This window comes from Syngnathus scovelli, chromosome 12 (assembly GCF_024217435.2).
Source record: "Syngnathus scovelli strain Florida chromosome 12, RoL_Ssco_1.2, whole genome shotgun sequence".
Lineage (NCBI taxonomy): Eukaryota > Metazoa > Chordata > Actinopteri > Syngnathiformes > Syngnathidae > Syngnathus > Syngnathus scovelli.
The window spans coordinates 2642396-2662494 of record NC_090858.1 but is presented as its reverse complement, the minus strand read 5'-3'; the positions used below and the strand labels follow the sequence as shown (position 1 = coordinate 2662494).

At 43.4% G+C, this 20099-nt stretch overlaps 3 protein-coding genes across 4 annotated transcripts; 2 read left to right on the top strand and 1 right to left on the bottom strand.

Moving 5' to 3' along the window:
• The first annotated feature begins 5687 nt into the window (after positions 1 to 5687).
• Positions 5688 to 10993, top strand: slc17a5 (solute carrier family 17 member 5). The gene is made up of 10 exons (XM_049735432.2): positions 5688 to 5882; positions 7165 to 7361; positions 8102 to 8335; positions 8442 to 8529; positions 8607 to 8693; positions 8767 to 8885; positions 9461 to 9622; positions 9739 to 10019; positions 10081 to 10171; positions 10241 to 10993. Exons 1-10 carry the CDS (start codon positions 5795 to 5797, stop codon positions 10367 to 10369), a joined length of 1476 nt encoding a protein of 491 aa, XP_049591389.1. The 5' UTR covers positions 5688 to 5794; the 3' UTR covers positions 10370 to 10993.
• Positions 10994 to 11516: 523 nt separating this feature from the next.
• On the top strand, positions 11517 to 15399 carry LOC125978257 (elongation factor 1-alpha 1). The gene is made up of 8 exons (XM_049735434.1): positions 11517 to 11678; positions 12587 to 12775; positions 13123 to 13302; positions 13362 to 13658; positions 13731 to 13881; positions 13943 to 14199; positions 14273 to 14507; positions 14635 to 15399. The coding sequence occupies exons 2-8, from the start codon at positions 12632 to 12634 to the stop codon at positions 14757 to 14759; spliced, it is 1389 nt and encodes a 462-aa protein (XP_049591391.1). The 5' UTR covers positions 11517 to 11678; positions 12587 to 12631; the 3' UTR covers positions 14760 to 15399.
• A 321-nt stretch (positions 15400 to 15720) lies between these two features.
• ddx43 (DEAD (Asp-Glu-Ala-Asp) box polypeptide 43) lies at positions 15721 to 20035 on the bottom strand. Of its 2 annotated transcripts, none has more exons than XM_049735431.2 (16): positions 19689 to 20035; positions 19271 to 19326; positions 18946 to 19006; positions 18716 to 18871; positions 18424 to 18505; positions 18186 to 18345; positions 17970 to 18088; positions 17790 to 17900; positions 17530 to 17671; positions 17347 to 17447; positions 17138 to 17225; positions 16885 to 17012; positions 16645 to 16754; positions 16334 to 16472; positions 16174 to 16261; positions 15721 to 16108 (listed from the first exon to the last, which is right to left on the bottom strand). In XM_049735431.2, exons 1-16 carry the CDS (start codon positions 19972 to 19974, stop codon positions 15953 to 15955), a joined length of 1983 nt encoding a protein of 660 aa, XP_049591388.1. In that variant the 5' UTR covers positions 19975 to 20035; the 3' UTR covers positions 15721 to 15952. The 2 variants fall into 2 exon arrangements, with proteins under 2 accessions (XP_049591388.1, XP_049591387.1); XM_049735430.2 differs by having other exon boundaries at positions 18946 to 19063; positions 19689 to 20034.
• Positions 20036 to 20099: the final 64 nt, after the last annotated feature.

Below are 20099 nucleotides of genomic sequence, written 5' to 3'. Positions count from 1 at the left end.
TCCATTCAGGTTAATTTGGTGGGCAGGTTGGTCGGTAATTTTTTTTTTGGACAGTGACAGCATCAAACAAAAACATCGTTGACGTGTTTGTAAGACAGTCCAAAAATAGCAGCTCTCCCCTCATCCATCTGCAGCACATCCAGCTTGAATGCCCCAAAAGAAATTTGGGGCTTCCTCCTGGGCGTGGTCAACAATGGAGGCATTTGTCACCACGCCGCCTGGACCCTGGCAACGACGTCTGCAGGTCCTGTGACTCCTCGCTTCTCCCACAATAATCTCTCTCTGAAATAGCTACAACACCATCGGTTCATTAAAACAAAGTAACAACAGTTGTTTTGCTTTGATTATTGCTTCATTCCTTTTCACTATTGTCTCCTGTTGCGGCTAATGATAGGCCATTAGCTTTAGCTCCAATGAGGGCTAATAATTAGCCATTAGCTTTGAACTGAGGTGACCTTGCCTGACTGCATTTTTCAGCTGGTTGTTCATTCCCACGTGTCAGTTATTACATGGTAGCAAACGGGAAGTAAACGTGACGTCAGGTTTGACAAAACTAGACCAACCAGTCTATTGTGTCACACACACAAACACACGTGCACAAGTTTTCTTTTATGATAATGATGCTAACGCCAGTTTTATTTTGAATACCACTCACAAACTAAAGCTAATAAGCAAAAATTGCTAGTTAGGAGCTAGCAATTTTTGTGCCTTCTTCCCAAAGGTGCTTTTAAATGGAACTGGACTACTACTTTCAGAGCTGCAACACAGCCATTGCGTGGAATTACGGGTAAGGTAAGGTAGTTCCAGTGCAAGCATGACGGTGAGCAGCGATAGAGCACAAAAATCAAACATGGGAGCCAGGTCAAATGATTCCTCTACTACTCTACAGTCACAAGCCCTCATGTTTGAATTGACTCAGGCTACTGTGGGTGTTTTTTTCCATCCCAGGCACCTACAGCCCAGACAGCACTAGGCTTATTCAATGGAACAGGTGTTCAAAGTAGGCGGCTCGGTGGCGCACTGGGTAGCACGTCCGCCTCACAGTTAGGAGGGTGCGGGTTCGATTCCACCTCCGGCCCTCCCTGTGTGGAGTTTGCATGTTCTCCCCGGGCCCGCGTGGGTTTTCTCCGGGCACTCCGGTTTCCTCCCACATTCCAAAAACATGCTTGGTAGGCCGATTGAAGACTCCAAATTGTCCCTAGGTGTGAGTGTGAGTGCGATTGGTTGTCTGTCTCTGTGTGCCCTGCGATTGGCTGGCAACCAGTTCAGGGTGTCCCCCGCCTACTGCCCGATGACGGCTGGGATAGGCTCCAGCACGCCCGCGACCCCCGTGGGGACTAAGCGGTTCAGAAAATGGATGGATGGAGGTGTTCAAAGTACGCTTGCGACCTCTTGTGGAAACAAGCGGTATAGGTTGATTGTTCTGTCCAATGGGAGCACACATCGTCACACTTTCCCGATTGTTCTTGACTTTTCGGGGGTATACGTTGCCGGCCCGTCATTCAAAGCGGCGCTCATACCTGGATACACTCCCGACCGGCACACCACATCCTTCTGCTATTAGTGTATTTTTTTGACACAATTGAATTGGATTTTAGGAACTTATAATGAGTTTTTTTTTTATTCTACCAATGCGTGAGTACCCATTAAATACTACATGTAAAGTTGATTGACTGTTTCAAGTGAGTGTTGTCTGTCATGTGCAACAAGTAGCGGGAGACGGGGCTCCCTTCTTAGCTTGAGACGCTCCAAGATTCAAGAGTTTTTTATTCGCCATGTTTGAACATGCCGGATATAAAGTTGATTGACTGTTTCAAGTGAAGTGTGTCAGTCAACAAGATATTGTAACATTATGCATTAGGTAACGCTGTTTCACCCGTGACACCATGAAGTAGTCTTGTCCGGATTTTCCAAGACGATCACTTTTTGTTTAAGAAGTACATTTGATTTTTCCCCTCCCCCCTTTTTAATACGTCAAATTCCCGGGTTTGTAGGCGGGATTCCCCCCCGTCTACAAACCCCCCCCCCCCCCCCCCCCCCCCCCCGTCGAGTGACTCATTGTCATATGCAACAAGTAGCGGGAGACGGGGCTCCCTTCTTAGCTTGAGACGCTCCAAGATTCAAGATTCAAGTTTTTTATTCGCCATGTTTGAGACACTCCGGACCGGCATACGACATCCTTCTGCTATTAGTGTATTTTTTTGGCACAATTGAATTGGATTTTAGGAACTTATAATGAGTTTTTTTTTTATTCTACCAATGCGTGAGTACCCATTAAATACTACATGTAAAGTTGATTGACTGTTTCAAGTGAGTGTTGTCTGTCAGTCAACAAGATATTGTAACATTATGCATTAGGTAACGCTGTTTCACCCGTGACACCATGAAGTCAGCTTACTTGCGGGAATCGCCTCACGCGTTCCTGCTCCCCCATCCCCCCCACCGCCTGCGTCGTCTCTTGGCCACTATAGAAAAAAAAAAAAACTCTGATTCCACCCTCTCCCTGAAGCATAAATGGCTCTTGCCCCCCTCAGAGTGACTGCTTTAACTCACAATTGACCCAATTCGAGCAGTTGCATTCGTATATTTCCCCATTAAAACGGTGCTCTCAATAGTCAGCATTATTGCATGTTAACCAAATAAGAAGAATCAATGGAGAAATATTTCATCATCTTGCATCACGTGCCTGCCTGCATACCCGTGCGCTTGTTTCCCTCAACACGATTGGCTCCCACCGCCAGGCGTCATCCACCACGCTGGGTCACTCTAAGCGTTACTCTTACCGGCACTCCGCATCCTTCTGCCATTACACGCAGTACAACGGCGCGAAGCTCAACAAGATGCCTTGTAAAAATGTTTTTATCCCTCTTTCGTGTCTGCCAGTTGCATTGGTGACCTTGTGTAGCGGAAACCCCAGGACCCCCGTCTGCAATGTGACTCATGATTCCCAAGGATGGCATTATAACATCATCGGGGATGACAATCCTCCTTGCTTCTACGAATGGCTCAACGAGACGGTTGGTTACGCATTGTTTGACTAGCTACTTTCTTTTACTTTGCATATTGTTAAATGAGTGAAACAAATGTAAACATAGCAATCTGTGCACACAAACTACCAAGGCAGCTCAATAGTGATCTTCTATATGGCAGTGCAAAGTAAAAAAAAAAAAAAAAATGCAAGGAAAGCGCTCATGATGGCAAACCTGTGCTTTGTAGGATCACGCGTTAGCTAACGCCATGGAAGAAGAAAGCGCCAATGTGGTCCAGCGGCATAACTCCACGTCTCTTGATTCCAAAGATTGTTTGCCCGCCATCAGTCGCAAACAACACTGTCACACCGCGGTGAGAAAACGTCATGACTCCACCAGTAATCCCGCGACCACATTTTTCCTGATGACAAAAATGTTAAGCTAAACAATATATTTCTGTTGTTCTTTCTGTTCAGCATTACCTACAAACGGTCGTTTGCCGAGGTAAGCCTCCATGTCATTCATGATCAATTTCTCCACTTTTGGAAGCGTCAGGGTTCTGATGAGCATTCATATGATATTGCCTACTCTAAGTATTGTTATTTCCGAGCTCTTGAATGCATCACATTCACGTTTGACGGGAAGAAGACAGCTAGCTAAAGAAAAGTGTGCGCTACAGCTGCAGCCAAAAGATTAAAAATGCTGTCATTGCTCAAAAACACAAATACTGCAACGTGACCGCTTGTTATTTTTTTCATTCGCAGTCAACTGCCCTAAAAATGGAGCTCCTCAGATTGGTAAGTGTACACTGCAATCAGCGCATGCGCCCACACCATCTACTTCATCTGTGGCTACATTTGCATGGGAATGTTTGAGTTAAGCAACCATTTTGTTTTTTATAGAATATAAGAATTTATCTATCCTCTAATAAACTGGCGCTAGCTGTACAATGTTGCTTATTTGGAAAGAAATGTTGAAACTTTTGTGCTTCTCTGACAGGTACCAGACATCGATTTGGGATCGGCGCTGCGATCGTCTTTGTGGTGGTGGTGGTGGTGGTGGTGGTGGCGGCACTCTGTTCTTGTCGCAACCCAAAAAAAAGTGTGAATCATTGGTGTCACAAAACGGAATGCATCTGCCAAAATGCATCTGCCAAGATGCATCTGGCAAAATGCATCTGCCAAGATGCATCTGCCAAAATCCCAAAAGATGTGATTTGTGGTTCATAACCTGGTCTTACAAAGGCAACAGCAGAAGTCACACTGATTTGCTGGTATGGGTCCCATTTTTATAGTCTTTGGTACGACCCGGACGAGGTTTGAACCCACAACCTTCCAGTCTCAGGGCGGACACTCTACCACTAGGCCTCTGTGGCCTGACTCCTTTTTTTAGTGTACTTTTCATCTGGAGCCATAGCACAATGCTTTGTGGGAAAAAAAAAAATCCATGAAGCTGCAAAAGGTGAACCATGATATAGTGAATTGCGTTTTTTAAATACTGCTGCTGTCAATGATGTTTAGAATCAAAAGTATCAAAAGTCCAGAGTAATAGGAGAGCAGAAACCTCACATCTCACAGACATTAAGTAGTTCAACTGTAAAGGCTCAGTGGACTAGTGGTAGAGTGTCCGCCCTGGGACTGGAAGGTTGTGGGTTCAAACACATGGGGATGGGTTTGTTGGATTTGGTCCACAATTTGGGAAGCGCGCTATCTGCGCCTCACGGCAAAAGCCATTGCCAATCACCTGTTATCCAATTTACTCATTGCCTGCTCGTTTGATTTCTTCAGATTTAGGAAAACGCTAAGACACTTAAAAGGAAATTAGACTTACACAGGTTGGTTGAGTTCAATCACACTTCTTGTTAAGAAAAAAAGGAATGACATACCAGCTCTGCCGAACCCCTGAAGCCGACTCATCGAACCCAGGTTAAGAACCACTGCTGTGAACCATTCTTGCACATGGCTGTGGTATAATTATATGCTTAAAATGTTTTTTTTTATTGCTTTAATATATACTTGTCTGCTTATACACTTTATTCAAGGAGATTTGAACATCTCGTTTTGTAGCTAGGGAGAACCTTTTGTATTTCGATAAAGAACTGGGAACAAATGTTTACATAAAGCTGCTATAACTGCCGAAGTCTATGCTTTACAACATTCTGGGAAACTTGAAGCAATTTAGTTTTACCTGGTGGGCAACTTGAAGCAGTATTAATATTAAGCTGTGATAAAACACAAAGAAGTCTCATGCTGTCTCTGTAAGCACACTGGCTAGCACGTCCGCCTTAGGGTTAGGGTGTGGGTTTGATTCCACCTCCGGTCCTTCCTGTGTGGAGTTTGAATGTTCTCCCTGTTTTATTTCTTTTTTGAAATTGTACATTTACTTTATACTCATTCAGTGTCTGCGTTATACAGGTTGACCAAAGGTGCCCTTTAATCCCTTTGCAGAGGGCATTCATATAGACTCAATAAAAATGATTACGTTAAAAAATGTCTGGACTGATGGCAATTAGGTAGGTACAGTACTTTTAAAATGCTGGGATTGATTTCAGAAATTTGGAATTGTGGGTATGAAACAAAAATAAAGGGTAATACTAAAATTATCTACCGTATGGCTCTGCGTCGTATTTTTACTCGTAATAATCTGATTTGGTAGATAATAAAAATGTTAAAACTGATTTAAGAAAATATTTGAACGTCAAAAAAATGACGTTCCTTGAATGGGCGGAGCCTTTAGATCGATTTCCTGTTTGTGGCGGTACAGATGGATTTCGTTGCTTTTCAGCGTCGATAGCTAGACATGGTTGTTCCATAGTTGTGACCCAAATGGATTCACGCGGCTCGGACACGGAGGGCGAGGACCAGCAGCAGAAACCTCTTCTTCATCGCAGACACGAGGACAACATTCAGCGGGGTAATGAGAAGCGCGGGCTGGACGGCTGTCGACGAGAAGCCCATGCTCACGGCCCGTCGACTTTACCTCTACAATAATGTTATTACGCCTCAATAACAACATTTTGCCCATAGTTTGTATCGGTATTATTACACTTGGCATCCTAGTTACGAGTTGGAAGGGTTTTTTTTTGTTTGTTTTTAACGACATCTGTTTGTTGACTCAGCACATTTGGACGGAAGAACCCAAAGTGACAAAAAAAAAGGAGAAATAATGCATAGTTCTGCATTATTACTCCTTTTTTAATAATAATAATGCACAGTTCTGCATTATTACTCTTTTTTTTGCCACCGAATGTTGCACTATATATTTTTTTTAAAAGGAAAATATTCTCCCAAGGTCTACTTTCAGGTCTACTCATTGATTTTTTTTTCTCGAAAAATCAAATATTTTTCTTGCAAGATTAGTACTTTCTATTGCAATAAATAAAATGATTTAAAAAAAATGCTTTTTCCTAGTACCACCCCCCCTCCTTTTTTTTTTATTGATTAAATACAAAGCATAAACTTTTTTGACCATTCAGGGATGCTGCTATAACTTCATTCAGTGACGTTTACTAACACTTAAATAGTAAGACAACCCTCAAGAGAGGGGAAGTACCACGCCTCACTTGGTGGCGTCTTGTGGTCCAGTTCAGATGCAGCAAATCGGTAGGACAACTTCTTCAAGGCTATTATTGTAAGATTAATATTTTTCCCTAAAACAAAACTGTTCTCGAAAGAATATTTTAAAAGTCATTTTCTGTTTAAAAGGCGTCTTTTCTGGTAAGTTTACTATATTTCTTTAATTCTGCTTGTAAGAGGTTGCATTAAAGACACTTGATAGAGGAATAATACGTGTATAAAAACAGCTCTTGGGAAAAAACACGACTTTTGTAAAATTGAATATTCTTCTAAGTACTGCGGTGTCTTGAGGCATGATTGACTAAGCCGGTAACTTTTTCAAAATTAATTTTAGTTCAATTTTCTTTTTGTCTTGGAAGTACAAACTTGACGTGAGCCTTGCACTTACGGTTGGGGTGGCTCTACTCACGAAACAAGCACCAGTTTGGCGAATTGAATAAGTGAGCAAATAGGTTTCAGGCTATTAGTTTAGGCTAAACTTAGCATAAGTTATCTAAAACTACATCTGCATTTAAAATAAACAGCTATGAAGTTGGCTAGTTTAATCCCAACACAAGAACGTTTCGCAAAATGAATTTTGACTAACTCGCTAACCTTCTCCTTTTTTTTTTGACCCGTAGCTCCAGCTTGCTTTTCCGCACGCTATGGCCTGGCCCTGTTGTCGTGTTTCGGCTTCTTCGTTGTCTACGCCCTGCGGGTCAACCTGAGTGTGGCCATGGTGGACATGCTCAACAGCACCCGCCAAGCACACCCCAACCACAGCAGTTCTGTGTGTCCCCCCCACCAAAGCCCCGCACGCCCCAAACACAACCAAACTGTGAGTTGTGTGTTTTCCCCTTATTCCTAATAAACTTATTCTAGAAAAATATTATCTCTAATCATTTTATCCCTGCAGGATTACTATTTTCTTTAAATTTCTCAACCATTACCATTAGCATTTGAATTCTTTCCCCAAGAAGAGAGGTATGAATAGCAGACACAAAAGATTGATTTGACTTACTTTTTCAATGTCTTCAGTCCTCGTTCTTTCCTTGGCTCCATTTGCTGCATTTTGGCATGTGACACAAATTAATTTGTCAAGTCTCAATATTTATTCATAATCAAATAAAAACTTCTGTCGCAAAACAATCCAAACTAGCATGCAGGCATGGTTGACAGGCTTTTTTCTAATAAGCACACCTGTTCCAATCAGATGCCAGTGTGCAGTATTGAACACAAATTATTGGTCAACAGATGGCACTATTGTACATTTTAATGTTAGAATCAACAAACATTACACTCAAGAAAAATTGGCTATAACGTTGTGCATGTTGCATTTGTTTTTAAAGTCCATATAAAAAATTGGACAATCTCCAGAAATTTCTATAAATTTATTTTTAAAAAAAAGTCTCATAAGATTACAGTTTTTTCTATCCAAGATGGGAAAAGATTGAGGAAAATGCAATTTTGCTCTTGTGCGATCAGTACTTTAGTTTTATCTAAAATATGAGGACTTTTTTTTATTAAAAACTATTTTTTTTTTTCATTATGGAGTTTAAAAAAATCCTTTGGTGACAGGCCAGCGTGTACAACTGGGAGACAGAGACGCAAGGCTGGATCCTGGGCTCGTTCTTCTACGGTTACATTCTGACCCAGATCCCCGGGGGCTACCTGGCGGGCCGTTTCGGGCCCAAATGGTTGCTGGGTTTGGGCATCTTGGGGACGGTGGTGTTCACTCTGCTTACCCCCTTGGCGGCTGACCTGGGTGCCGGCTACCTCATTGCCGTCAGGGTCCTGGAAGGTATCGGGGAGGTACGTCGGCAGCCTGGAACCCTTGGAGAAAAAGAACAGAAATGTCACATTTGGAAAAAAAATGGTGGTTTGGTTCCAGGAGGAAAAATAACATGTACCTTTTTAGGGTGTCTCCTTCCCTGCTATGTACAGCATGTGGGCAGTGTGGGCGCCGCCCCTGGAAAGGAGTCGTCTTCTCACCACCTCCTACATCGGTGAGAGCGACAAGTCCATTCGGCGGCGAGTCGACATCTCATCGTTTAACCTTAACATACCTGTGTGTGTGTGGCAGGAATCCAGATCGGGACGGTGGTTTCTCTCCCGCTGTCAGGTGAAATCTGTTTCTACCTGGACTGGACCTACGTCTTCTACATCTTTGGTACCAACACTCACATTTTGAAGTGACACATTCAGCACACAAGATGACCCCCTCTTTCAATTTGTTTGTGAAGGTGCAGTGGGCCTCTTGTGGTTTGTGCTGTGGACATTCCTGGCCTACGACACCCCAGATACTCACCCGTGGATTTCGGAGCGTGAGCGAGTCTACATCACGAGCTCACTTAAGAACGAGGTGACGTGCAGTCCTGTCTCTCTACACGTCCAAGTCAAGTTAGATAAATACTTACATCCATCGTTTTATTGTGACAGTCAAAATGAAAGAATTATATCCAAGAAAATGTGTTATTTTGAAACTCTTTATAAAATTGAATTAAACACATCCAATATTTCACGTTGTAGGTAATGACTTGAACAGTACGTAGCGGTTGTTAATCCTCAGAATTTTTTTTTTTGTCCAAACTCAATGGTGGAAAAAAAAACGTGACACGTACCCAACATCTTGTTTTGATAGTCAAAACTTAATAAGACAAAAGCTAATATGTATCTAACATCTTATTGCATAACAGTATTAGTTCAAACAAATAAAAAACAAGACATTTTAAAGGTTAAAAATAAAGTAACACTTAAATGTGCAACTGATGTTTTATTTTGAAGCTTTTCACAGGCAAAATTAAAATTCAATATTTCTCAAAAGATTTTACATTTGCTTTAAGGAAAGTTGAATGGAAAACTACATCAATTAAATGTGGTGTTTTTCATTATTATTGCAAATTTTTATTTTTTTTTACGTACTGTGATTGTTACCAGCTGTCGTCCCCGGGTGAACACATCCCCTGGCGAGCCATCGTGACGTCACGCCCACTGCTGGCCATCGTGGTGGCTCACTTCTCATACAACTGGACCTTCTACACCCTCCTCACCCTGCTGCCCACCTATATGAATGACGTACTGGGCTTCAGCATACAGCAGGTGAGCGCCGTCCAAACCCAAAGTTCTGAAGAAGGCTTTTCAGATTTGTCAATTTAATTCCCTTTTTTTTTTCTTCCCCTCTGCACTTGAAAATGTCACACATCTCTCCAATTCAGAACGGCTGGTTGTCGGCGCTGCCTTACCTGGGCTGCGGTCTGTCGGCCATACTGAGCGGTCACCTGGCCGACTACCTGCGAGAAAGGCGCCGTTGCCCCACCGTCACGGTCCGGAAGTGCTTCTCCCTCGTTGGTATGATCGGACCGGCGGTCTTCCTGGTGGCGGCGGGTTACACGGGATGCAACTACACCTTGGCGTTGACTTTCCTCACCATCTCCTCTTCGCTGGGCGGAGTGTCGGCGTCCGGCTTCAACATCAACCATTTGGATATTGCTCCTTCGTAAGTACCCTTTATCGGTGTGCTAATGGACGAAAACCTAGCGATGATGTCATCCTGGCAGGTACGCGGGCATCCTGCTGGGCATCACCAACACCTTCGCAACCATTCCTGGCATGGTGGGACCCGTGATTGCAAGAAGCCTCACTGTAAATGTAAGAGGTTCTTTGATTGCCATTTGGATTTTCGACTAAAAACGAGAGTGCAAACTCCTCTGTTGCCAGAACACAATGGAAGAATGGCAGACGGTCTTCTACATCGCGGCAGCCATCAATGTTTTCGGCGCCACCTTCTACAGCATCTTCGGACGAGGCAACGTGCAGCCCTGGGCCATCCACACCTTCGCAGACTAAGACCAAAGCCCGCTTCTAGAAGAAAAAAAATAAACATCTTGCAAATTCGACAAACCGTAAAGAAGAAAGTCAGCTCGTGCCTTTCGCACGGACGCCTCATTTTATTTCATGTTCTGTTGCTTTTTTTTTTTCTTGTGATAAAATGTACTGTTTCCTGCAGATAGCAAGATAAATGTTATTGTTTTACAATTCTCAGGTAATGGAATTAAAAGGGATCATGTAGTTAGTGTTTAATAATCTTGAGGTTTATTTTTTTATATGCATAACTCAAACGAGAAGTAGCTTTTTAAATACTTTAGTATTAGAAGCGACAAGGATGTTCGTCCATTTTGCACGTGTTCCAAATGTAACTTGATCAGTTTTGCACTTGTGCCTTAATGAAATTTTTGAACCCAGTCACACTACGGGCGGCATTAAAAAAAAAAAAAAAAGTAGTGTCATATTTCTTTAAGTGGGAATGAATGTCAATGTATAAAATGGAATCATTGTAAAGCAGGGTTGTGAAGATTTTTTGCTATTCTTCCACTTATGTTCTGTGAAACTTTCTAAGTCTAAGATCCTTTGGTTTATGTGAACTCGGATGTTAAAATCGTCATGTGTCATAAACATTTAATTGCAATAGAATGATGCTCTATTATTGTCTTTATTTTTGCTGGTTTAAAAAACAGTCGATTGTCAAAGATGTATATCAAGTATAAAATCAAGTGTCGGAATGCATTTAAAATATTTGAAGATACTTTTGACATGATGGCTATTTTTTCTATTCCAAAATTTTCCATCAATCAGGACATGTTTGGAATTATCCGAATTTTCTGCAATTTCGATATTTCCACAATAAAACATACGTATATGACAGTTATCTGGATTCAATCCATTTAAGTTATATTCAGCTAATTTAGGATCTCTTTTGATTTTCTTTCACAAAGTCTACAGTCATCCAATTACTCCACAGCATTTTAGTTCAGCATTAATATTAACACTCATGAAGACTGATCTAGAAAGTTCTGCTGTTCTCAAAATGTAACCCAATATTAAGAAGAAAAAAAAAAGACTTAGAATACATTTATCCACAAGACAAATATAAAAATAGGTGATTACATGGCACAGACATCCAATTCTAAACGACTGTGTTCGTGTACGCGCAATTACGCAATCATCCCCCCAACCCCTCCCTCCCTCACTGCGTATCGTGCGCGCGCCTGCGAGCGGATCAGCGTCGTCTGCCATCAAGTGTGCACGCGCGCTCCCTCAAACGACCTGCACTTGACCATCAACAGCAGTAAAAACTAACCAGAAGCTCCCTGCTAAGGTAAGCAATACATTACGTCATAAATAGATTTCCCCCCCCAGCAGCTGACATCCTAAAAATGTGATACTCCAACCGGGCATGGAGGGCTTTTATGGAGGTAGATTGACAGATCACGGCGAAAGCGCTTGTGCGCCCTTCACATGATCGAAGCCATCTGACGTTAAGTTAGCGCAGTTTTGTTTTTGGGGGGGGGGGGAGCACTGCGGCAACTGCAGCAGTGACGCTACTGGACAAGAAGGATGAGGATGTTTACAACCTGCTCAGCATGTCGAATGCTTGTTTGATAATAATAAAAAATATTCAAAGCGCATCCTGTTGTGCCATGCACGGAAATATGGCTGGCAAAATGATGGATTTTTTTTTTTTGGGGGGGGGGGTGTACTGTGTTGCCAGGGTGTGTCAACACAGGGACGACATGGCGGAAAGCAAGACTGTAAACAGGGATGCCTTTAGCTACGAGTACCTTAAGTTTTTCCAAATTTTCCTTTTATGCAATATGAGCGAAATTTTGATATTTGAGTCTGATTAGAACTTCCATGAGATGGTGCCAGCAAAATTTATATCAATTTACAATTAATTTACATTAAAGCGGCACATGTGGAAAACAAACACTGGTCAACACGTTTTTAGAATGTGTTTTTTTTAAACAGACATACAAGTCAACTTTTTTTTTTTTTGTATTCATTCCAAATCAAGTTTTCATCATACAAAATGGATGTATATGTAATATATTCAGGAATATTTATGAATTCAGGGTTCACACACCAAAGATTTGTGTCTCTTTATAGGGATAATGTAAACAATTTTAGGATTACGGGAAATTAGCCTTGTTTTTACGGTACCTTACCAACAATAATCTATCAAAAATAATTTGGAAAAAAAAAGTACTCACCGAGTCTCCATGACAGTTTTTGCAGAAGCCCCACTTTCTTGACTTGGTATCATCGCTCATCATGGGCAAGGAGAAGGTCCACATCAACATCGTGGTGATCGGCCACGTGGATTCAGGCAAGTCCACCACAACGGGCCACCTCATCTACAAGTGCGGCGGCATTGACAAGCGGACCATCGAGAAGTTTGAGAAGGAGGCTGCCGAGGTAAGGCCGTGCGAGATGACGCACCACGGAGATCTTAAAAGGGATTGTGAGCTGCAATATTAGCATACAGTTAATTAGCATGAGCTAACAGTTATACCAGTTTCTGAATTATGGTTTTTGTCTAAGTTGCCAACAGGGAAGTGTTTGCTATGTGTTAATTTTCTCATTTGCCTCCATACAACGGAATATTTAAAACATAAGGGCTAGTCGTGCCAGCTTCATTTGCAGTCAGATGTGATCATTTCTACTGACCTTGAGTGACCTTCTAAATAAAATGTATTATTATGATCACCACTAAGATCGCTCACATAAATATCAAGCAAGCAGTTTCCTTCAACATGTTCCAGATGGGGAAGGGGTCCTTCAAGTATGCCTGGGTGCTGGACAAGTTGAAGGCAGAGAGAGAACGTGGGATCACCATCGATATCTCGTTGTGGAAGTTCGAGACGACCAAGTATTACGTGACCATCATCGACGCTCCGGGACACAGGGACTTCATCAAGAACATGATCACCGGGACCTCGCAGGTAAGCAAGGTGAGGAGCGAGTCATCGAGTTGGCCGACTTCAACAGTCTTCTGTCTTAGGCCGATTGCGCTGTGTTGATCGTGGCCGCCGGTGTGGGGGAGTTCGAGGCCGGGATCTCCAAGAACGGGCAGACCCGCGAGCATGCCCTGTTAGCCTACACGCTCGGCGTGAAGCAGCTCATCGTGGGCATCAACAAAATGGACTCCACCGAGCCCAACTATAGCCAGAAGCGCTATGAAGAAATCGTCAAGGAAGTCAGCACCTACATCAAGAAGATAGGCTACAATCCGGACACCGTACCTTTCGTGCCCATCTCGGGCTGGAATGGCGACAACATGCTTGATGCCAGCCCCAATGTATGTCCAAGAAATAGTTTGCAAAACATCTTGCTGTGTTCATTACTTCCAAGTGATCTTCTGGTGTTGTAGATGCAATGGTTTAAGGGGTGGAAGATTAACAGGAAGGATGGCAACGCATCGGGGACGACGCTGCTTGAAGCTCTGGACGCTATTCAGCCACCCACCCGTCCAACGGACAAACCTCTCCGTCTCCCCCTTCAAGATGTTTACAAGATTGGAGGCAAGTACTCGAGTACTCCTCAATTTCTACCAGGTTTGACATCCCTCTTTTCCATCCTTAGGCATTGGCACCGTTCCGGTAGGCCGAGTGGAAACGGGCATCCTGAAGCCCGGCATGGTGGTGACGTTCGCCCCCGTCAACATAACCACCGAGGTGAAGTCAGTGGAGATGCACCACGAGGCGCTCTCCGAGGCCCTGCCCGGTGACAACGTCGGCTTCAATGTCAAAAACGTGTCCGTGAAGGACATCCGCCGCGGCAATGTGGCCGGTGACAGCAAGAGTGATCCGCCGCAGGAGGCTGCTAGCTTCACTGCTCAGGTGACGCTAGCGAGTAGTTTGGTTATTGAGTAGTCCAAAAAAATAATCTCACCACATACTTTGGTGTCTCTAGGTCATCATCCTCAACCACCCAGGCCAGATCAGTGCCGGATACGCCCCAGTGTTGGACTGTCACACGGCTCACATTGCCTGCAAGTTTGCCGAGCTCAAGGAAAAAATTGACCGCCGCTCGGGCAAGAAGCTGGAGGACAATCCCAAAACCCTCAAATCTGGAGATGCTGCCATCGTTGACATGACTCCGGGCAAGCCCATGTGTGTGGAGAGCTTCTCCGAGTACCCCCCACTGGGTAAGTCTAAAGAGAACAGATATGGTAGACAATATCAAATTGAGAATCTGCTATCGTTCTAGAAGTTTCTTAGCCGCCACAAGTCCAGACTTGATATGAAGTCAAACAAGCCTGTTTCTACTTGCAGGTCGCTTTGCAGTGCGCGACATGCGCCAGACGGTGGCCGTAGGTGTCATCAAGGCCGTGGAGAAGAAGGCCTCCACCGCTGGCAAAATCACCAAGTCTGCCCAGAAGGCCCAGAGGAACAAATGAATGTTGTGCTACGCTGCCGACCCCAGGGTCTCCCAGGGCAGGATATCGGTCACCCAGCTCCATCCCACGATTGGCTGCTTCAACTTAATAACCAAAGACTGGTTAATCAACACAATGCATCGCAAAACCATCCGAAGGAAAGAAGGTCTGCTGACTCCTATGGGATTACCGTGATAAATAATGTAGTAACACAAAGAGTAGTTTTAAGTGTGTACTGTTCATTTCATTTATGGCAATACCATTTTGTGATAGTTTTCACTGAGGGCCACTATTCCAATCTATCTTCTATAACCCTCGAGTACAGCTACTGTTAAACGTGGTGAATGTTGTCCTTTCTTAGTGTCCGTTTTCCAGATCGAGCCCAGAACTGGCAGTTAAATCGACGACTGTATGTTCCTCCGAGTAGCGAGTAGGTAGGACGTAAACTTTTGTTGTCGTTAAGCTTTAACCGGCATTTAAAAACGAAATGGCATCGTGTGTCTTTTTCAAGGGGCTCCAAGTTGGCCTCCTGATTATTTAAGCACTTTCATTGGCACTTTGCAAATTTTGCACATGCACTGGAGATGTTTGGAAATGGCTATTGCACCTTATTGTAAGATGGCACAAGACGCTTTGCGACATTAAATGTGATTCCATTCAACATGTTGGTTGTGGTTCTTTGACATTTTGTATTTTTTGGGTGTAATACAGAAGGTCTGATTACAAAAAAGTAAAAACTGAAGAGGGTCCTTAAAATAAAATGAGCATAATCAAAACAAGAATTGTATGCCAAGACCAAGTCAACAATGAGACCAAGATTTTGAGGCATCAAGACAATGCAAACATCTCAAGACCAAAAACCAGAAAACAATTCAGCATGACAATATCAGTTGGCAGCAGAGGGCGCTATTAGACCAAAATATCAGATTCATATGTTTAATTCTAGCAACACCATGTTCAGTGGGGGCTTATAGATACCAAGTGAATAAAACGTGTCTTTATTGAACAGAATATAGATTGTGAACTGGTCAAGTTACAGACAAACCAATACTTGATATATTAAATATCTCAAATGACTTGGCCCATGTTTTCAAAATCAAATCTGGCACATATATATATTTGTACACTTCTTTATATAACATATCAACCTCTCTAAACTGTACATACATTTCTCTGTGCTTGGAGAACTGACTCACTTGGAGAAAGAAGACCGATTAGAATCCCCAGTTTTGCCTGCCATCTCCGCCCCCACGTCGTCCATCACGTCCTCCGTCGCGACCGCCTCGACCTCGGGGACCCGGGAACATCTCCTTCTCTCTCTTGTACTTCTCGTATCTTTCTGCCATTTGCACGAGCTCCACGGGGACATCCTGCAAGAGCCAGTCGCATTGTGAGTCCTTTGTTACACCCAAGTCAAATGTCACTGTGAGCTAACCTGGCCCGATCGCTCCAGGATGGGAATCAGCTCCGGTGCCATCCTCCAGTTTTCTCTTGTTACCAGAGTAACGGAAGCTCCAGAGCGTCTGGATCACATAAACATTGTGTAGATTCTTTTTTTTTTTTTGAAAAGGCATTGGCATTTTTCCTGGCCTCACCCTGCTCGTCCGGTGCGGCCCACGCGGTGCACATACTCTTCGATGTTTCGAGGGAAGTCGTAGTTTACCACGTGCGTGATGTCGTGGACGTCCAAGCCGCGAGACGCCAAGTCCGTGGCTACCAGGATACGAACCCGACCTATGGGGTGGCAAAATATAACAAACTGAAATCAAACGTATCATTATATTTAACGTCCTATCCAACGTTGGCTTTGCTTTAACAGTGCAGCATTATACTGATTTACTCCATGAATCCATTTTGAGAGTAGTACAGAAAATGGACGGTGCATTCTTGCTCTTCTGTGGTTCACCTTCTTTAAAGTCCTTAAGTGCCTCCTCCCGATCATATTGCTCCCGGTCGCCATGGAGACTCTGCACGGCCAGACCATGAAGACACATGTCGCTGGCGAGATCATCGCAACTGCCAAGAGATGTTCACTGACAGTCTGGATCATTTTAGCCAAGCATTTATATGACGACAACATCAAGAGTATTATGACTTAGCATTTAAGTTTTTGTACTAGACTGAAACCTCTGTGTTCCGAACTTACATGATTTTCTTGCTGACAAAAATGATGACTTTATCCTCAGGCAGCAGGTTCCCGATGAAGCCGAACAGGTAAGACTTCTTGTCTTCTTCGTGCATCACCAGCACAGTCTGCTGCACCGTGTCCACAGCCTGCCAAGCGCATGACCCGTTAATTCATGTTCTACTTATAACAGGATGCATTTTCTCTGTTCAATTTGGTACTATTTTTAATCTTAAAATAGATTGCAGGTTCTTGACATGTGATCCTCACTTACCGCCAAGTCCAAGGTGCCCACATAGACCATCATGGGATTCTTGAGATATGATTTGGCCAGACGTCTCACGCCTGTTGGCCAGGTGGCGCTGAAAAGAGTCACATGGTGCACTCAACGTGATTTGAAGAGATAAAGTAGCATCATCTCCCAGAAATGTATTTAATCCAAATAATTTCAGTGGATAAATAGACTGCAAATGCCCACGACACCTTGTCATGACAGTCTGCCTGTCGCGCCGGATGTCCAGCAGAATCTTCATGATCTGCGGCTCGAAGCCCATGTCCAGCATCCGATCTGCTTCATCTAGCACCTGTTTGAAGATGTTAGACAAGAACCATAACGGAAAAGACCGACCTAAAATCGCGCCACCGCCCCCCAAAACAAACACAAACCAAGTAGGTGATGGAGCGCAGACTGATGTGCTCGTTCATTTGAAGATCGTTGAGTCGTCCCGGTGTAGCGATGACAATGTCCACGCCGCTCTTCACCAGGTTGATCTGGCCCCTTCTGTCTCCGCCGCCGTAGATACAAATGCTGAGGGACAGACGGACAGGAACCACAAAACAAATAATTACACCAACACCTTACATGTTGCTCAGGAAAATAACATTGCAATAGAAGTTCATTTTACGGAGGGTCACTCCATGGTCACCTTTTGTAGCCTTTGTAGCTATACTTGCTACACTCCTCTTCAATCTGCAAGGCCAGTTCTCTGGTGGGAGTCAGCACCAGCATGCCAGGGCCTTGGCGCTCCGATCGAGGTCTACAAATATATTGTCGAGTGATCGTTTATGAGCCTTAAAAAGAAGACGCAAATTCAAGCGATCCTCACATGGGCTGTCCGTCCATGTGGATGAATCCGGGCAACAGGTAAGCCAAAGTTTTGCCCGTTCCTGTCTGAGCGATGGCGATCAGGTCCTCCCCGCTAAGTAGCACAGGCCATGCCTGCGACTGATGAAAATAGCACATTCAGGAAATATGCAATTTGACTTGACATTTTCGCAACAGTGTAGAACGCGAAAGGCCATGGATGGAGGCCAGTAGGTACCTGGATGGGGGTCGGTTTAACAAAGCCGACTCGATGGATGTTGTCCATGATTTCCGGGTAAAGCTCAAAAGCCTCTAGAAAGCTCCGGCAGGGATAGGGGATGGGGCGTTTTTTCCCGCCGTCCACCAGGTCGTCCACAAAGATGTTGTTGTTCTCCTTCCTGGGGGGGGGGGGAACATGAAAAAAAAAAACAGCTATTGTGGAAAAAACGACATCAAAAAATTGTTTTAACGTTCACCTCCAATCATTGACTTCTTCAGCGGTGAGGAGGGCCACGCTTTCAGCCTCGGTGTAGAAATTCTTCTTCATGGGTGGCAGGTCTGCAAGATTATCACAGAGACGAAAAAAAAAAAAAAGCAGCCTGACCAACTGACACAAAAACTTTCATATTTGTTTGAGTTTGTATCGACTTTTGTCAAATCCAAATACAACTTGTGATCTGCTTTTTTTTTTTTTTTAATAATAGGAATGAATATGAACCTGTATCTTGAAGTGGATTTGAATTAAGACTGAGGAGACCAATTCCTCACCTTTCCACTTCATCTCTTCATACTTGTGCATGTTTTCTCGAATGTTGTTCCAGTCTACGGACTTGTGGGTCGGGGCCACCTTAGATTCATCTAACTGTGAGGTGGACCACACCGAACCACTTTCTGCATTCTCTCCCCCTCTTTTTCCATAGCCTCCTGAGACATTGATTGCATTAAACACCCTGTAAAGACTTTTTAAGTGGAAAATCAGAAGAGTCTCCTGAACTCACCGCCATAGAATCGAGAGTTCTCCTTGGCAAGCAGCTCTTCTATCATTTCTTTGGCTTTCTCCTGGGTGGAAGGAGGTCCAAAGATGAGGACCTCCGCCTCATACTCACCGTCATTGATCTATGATAATTTTTTGTTTAGGGCCCCATGAAGGTGTGTGCCAGGTCAGTATAATAGTAATTTAAGTATTGTTACATTTCCAATCAACAGTGGAGATAAATATAATGTGACAATTGTGATTTATGATAATCCTGGAAGTTGTGTAACAATGTGCTTTATTATTAAATTGGTTCATAAGATTAAACAATTGACAACCTTTCAACTTGCCTTGATTCTCGCACCAGTATTCTCCTCCAATTCACGTTTTTTAGTCCCTCCGCGACCTTAAAACAGAAATAAAGCTGTTTAGTTAGACTTAAATTGTTTAGCCAGTGGATGCTAATACCGCGGCTCTCATGTGGCAATTAGCAATACTATAATAAAAAAAAAAAAAAAACACGCAATACAGGACACAACGGTGCCATGGACATCATCTCACATGAGAAAATCCATAAAAGTTTTTTTTTTAAATATATAGTAAATATATTTTTCATACTCACCAGATATGCCACTCATTAATTAAGCAATTATGTGCGGAATGCTAGCTTAGTAGCTAACATGGCTAACTTTGCTATAGTGCCATTATAAAAACATAGTGGCTTCGTCTATTATTTTGGTTAATTTTAAGTAAGAGCGAAAAACCTACCAATTATTCTCCCAACGAAGCATTTTTCCACGATAACAGTGACGGGCGTATTCGACTTTTCAGACCCGAATTGGCGTCTTCCTTCGAGACCTCGTTCGTTGCTCCGGTAAAAAGCGCGACTTTGGCCCTCGTGTCTATGACCGCCGCCATAATTATCGTCCACATGCTCATTAAAAGCTGCGAATTTTTTACTGTTCCGTACACCGAAAGAAACATTTCCTCTGGGGGTCTGTTTTGGTGGAGGTTTTGGTACGGGCTCGTTTTCGTCCTCTTCCCAGTCGGACATGATCAAATTGTGCTCCAAAAGTTGTCAGTCAAGATGATGCATTCAATGACCCTGTGGAATGTCACACTTCCGCCCTCATTTACATCCAATCGAGCACTTAAAAAAAAAAAAAATATATATATATA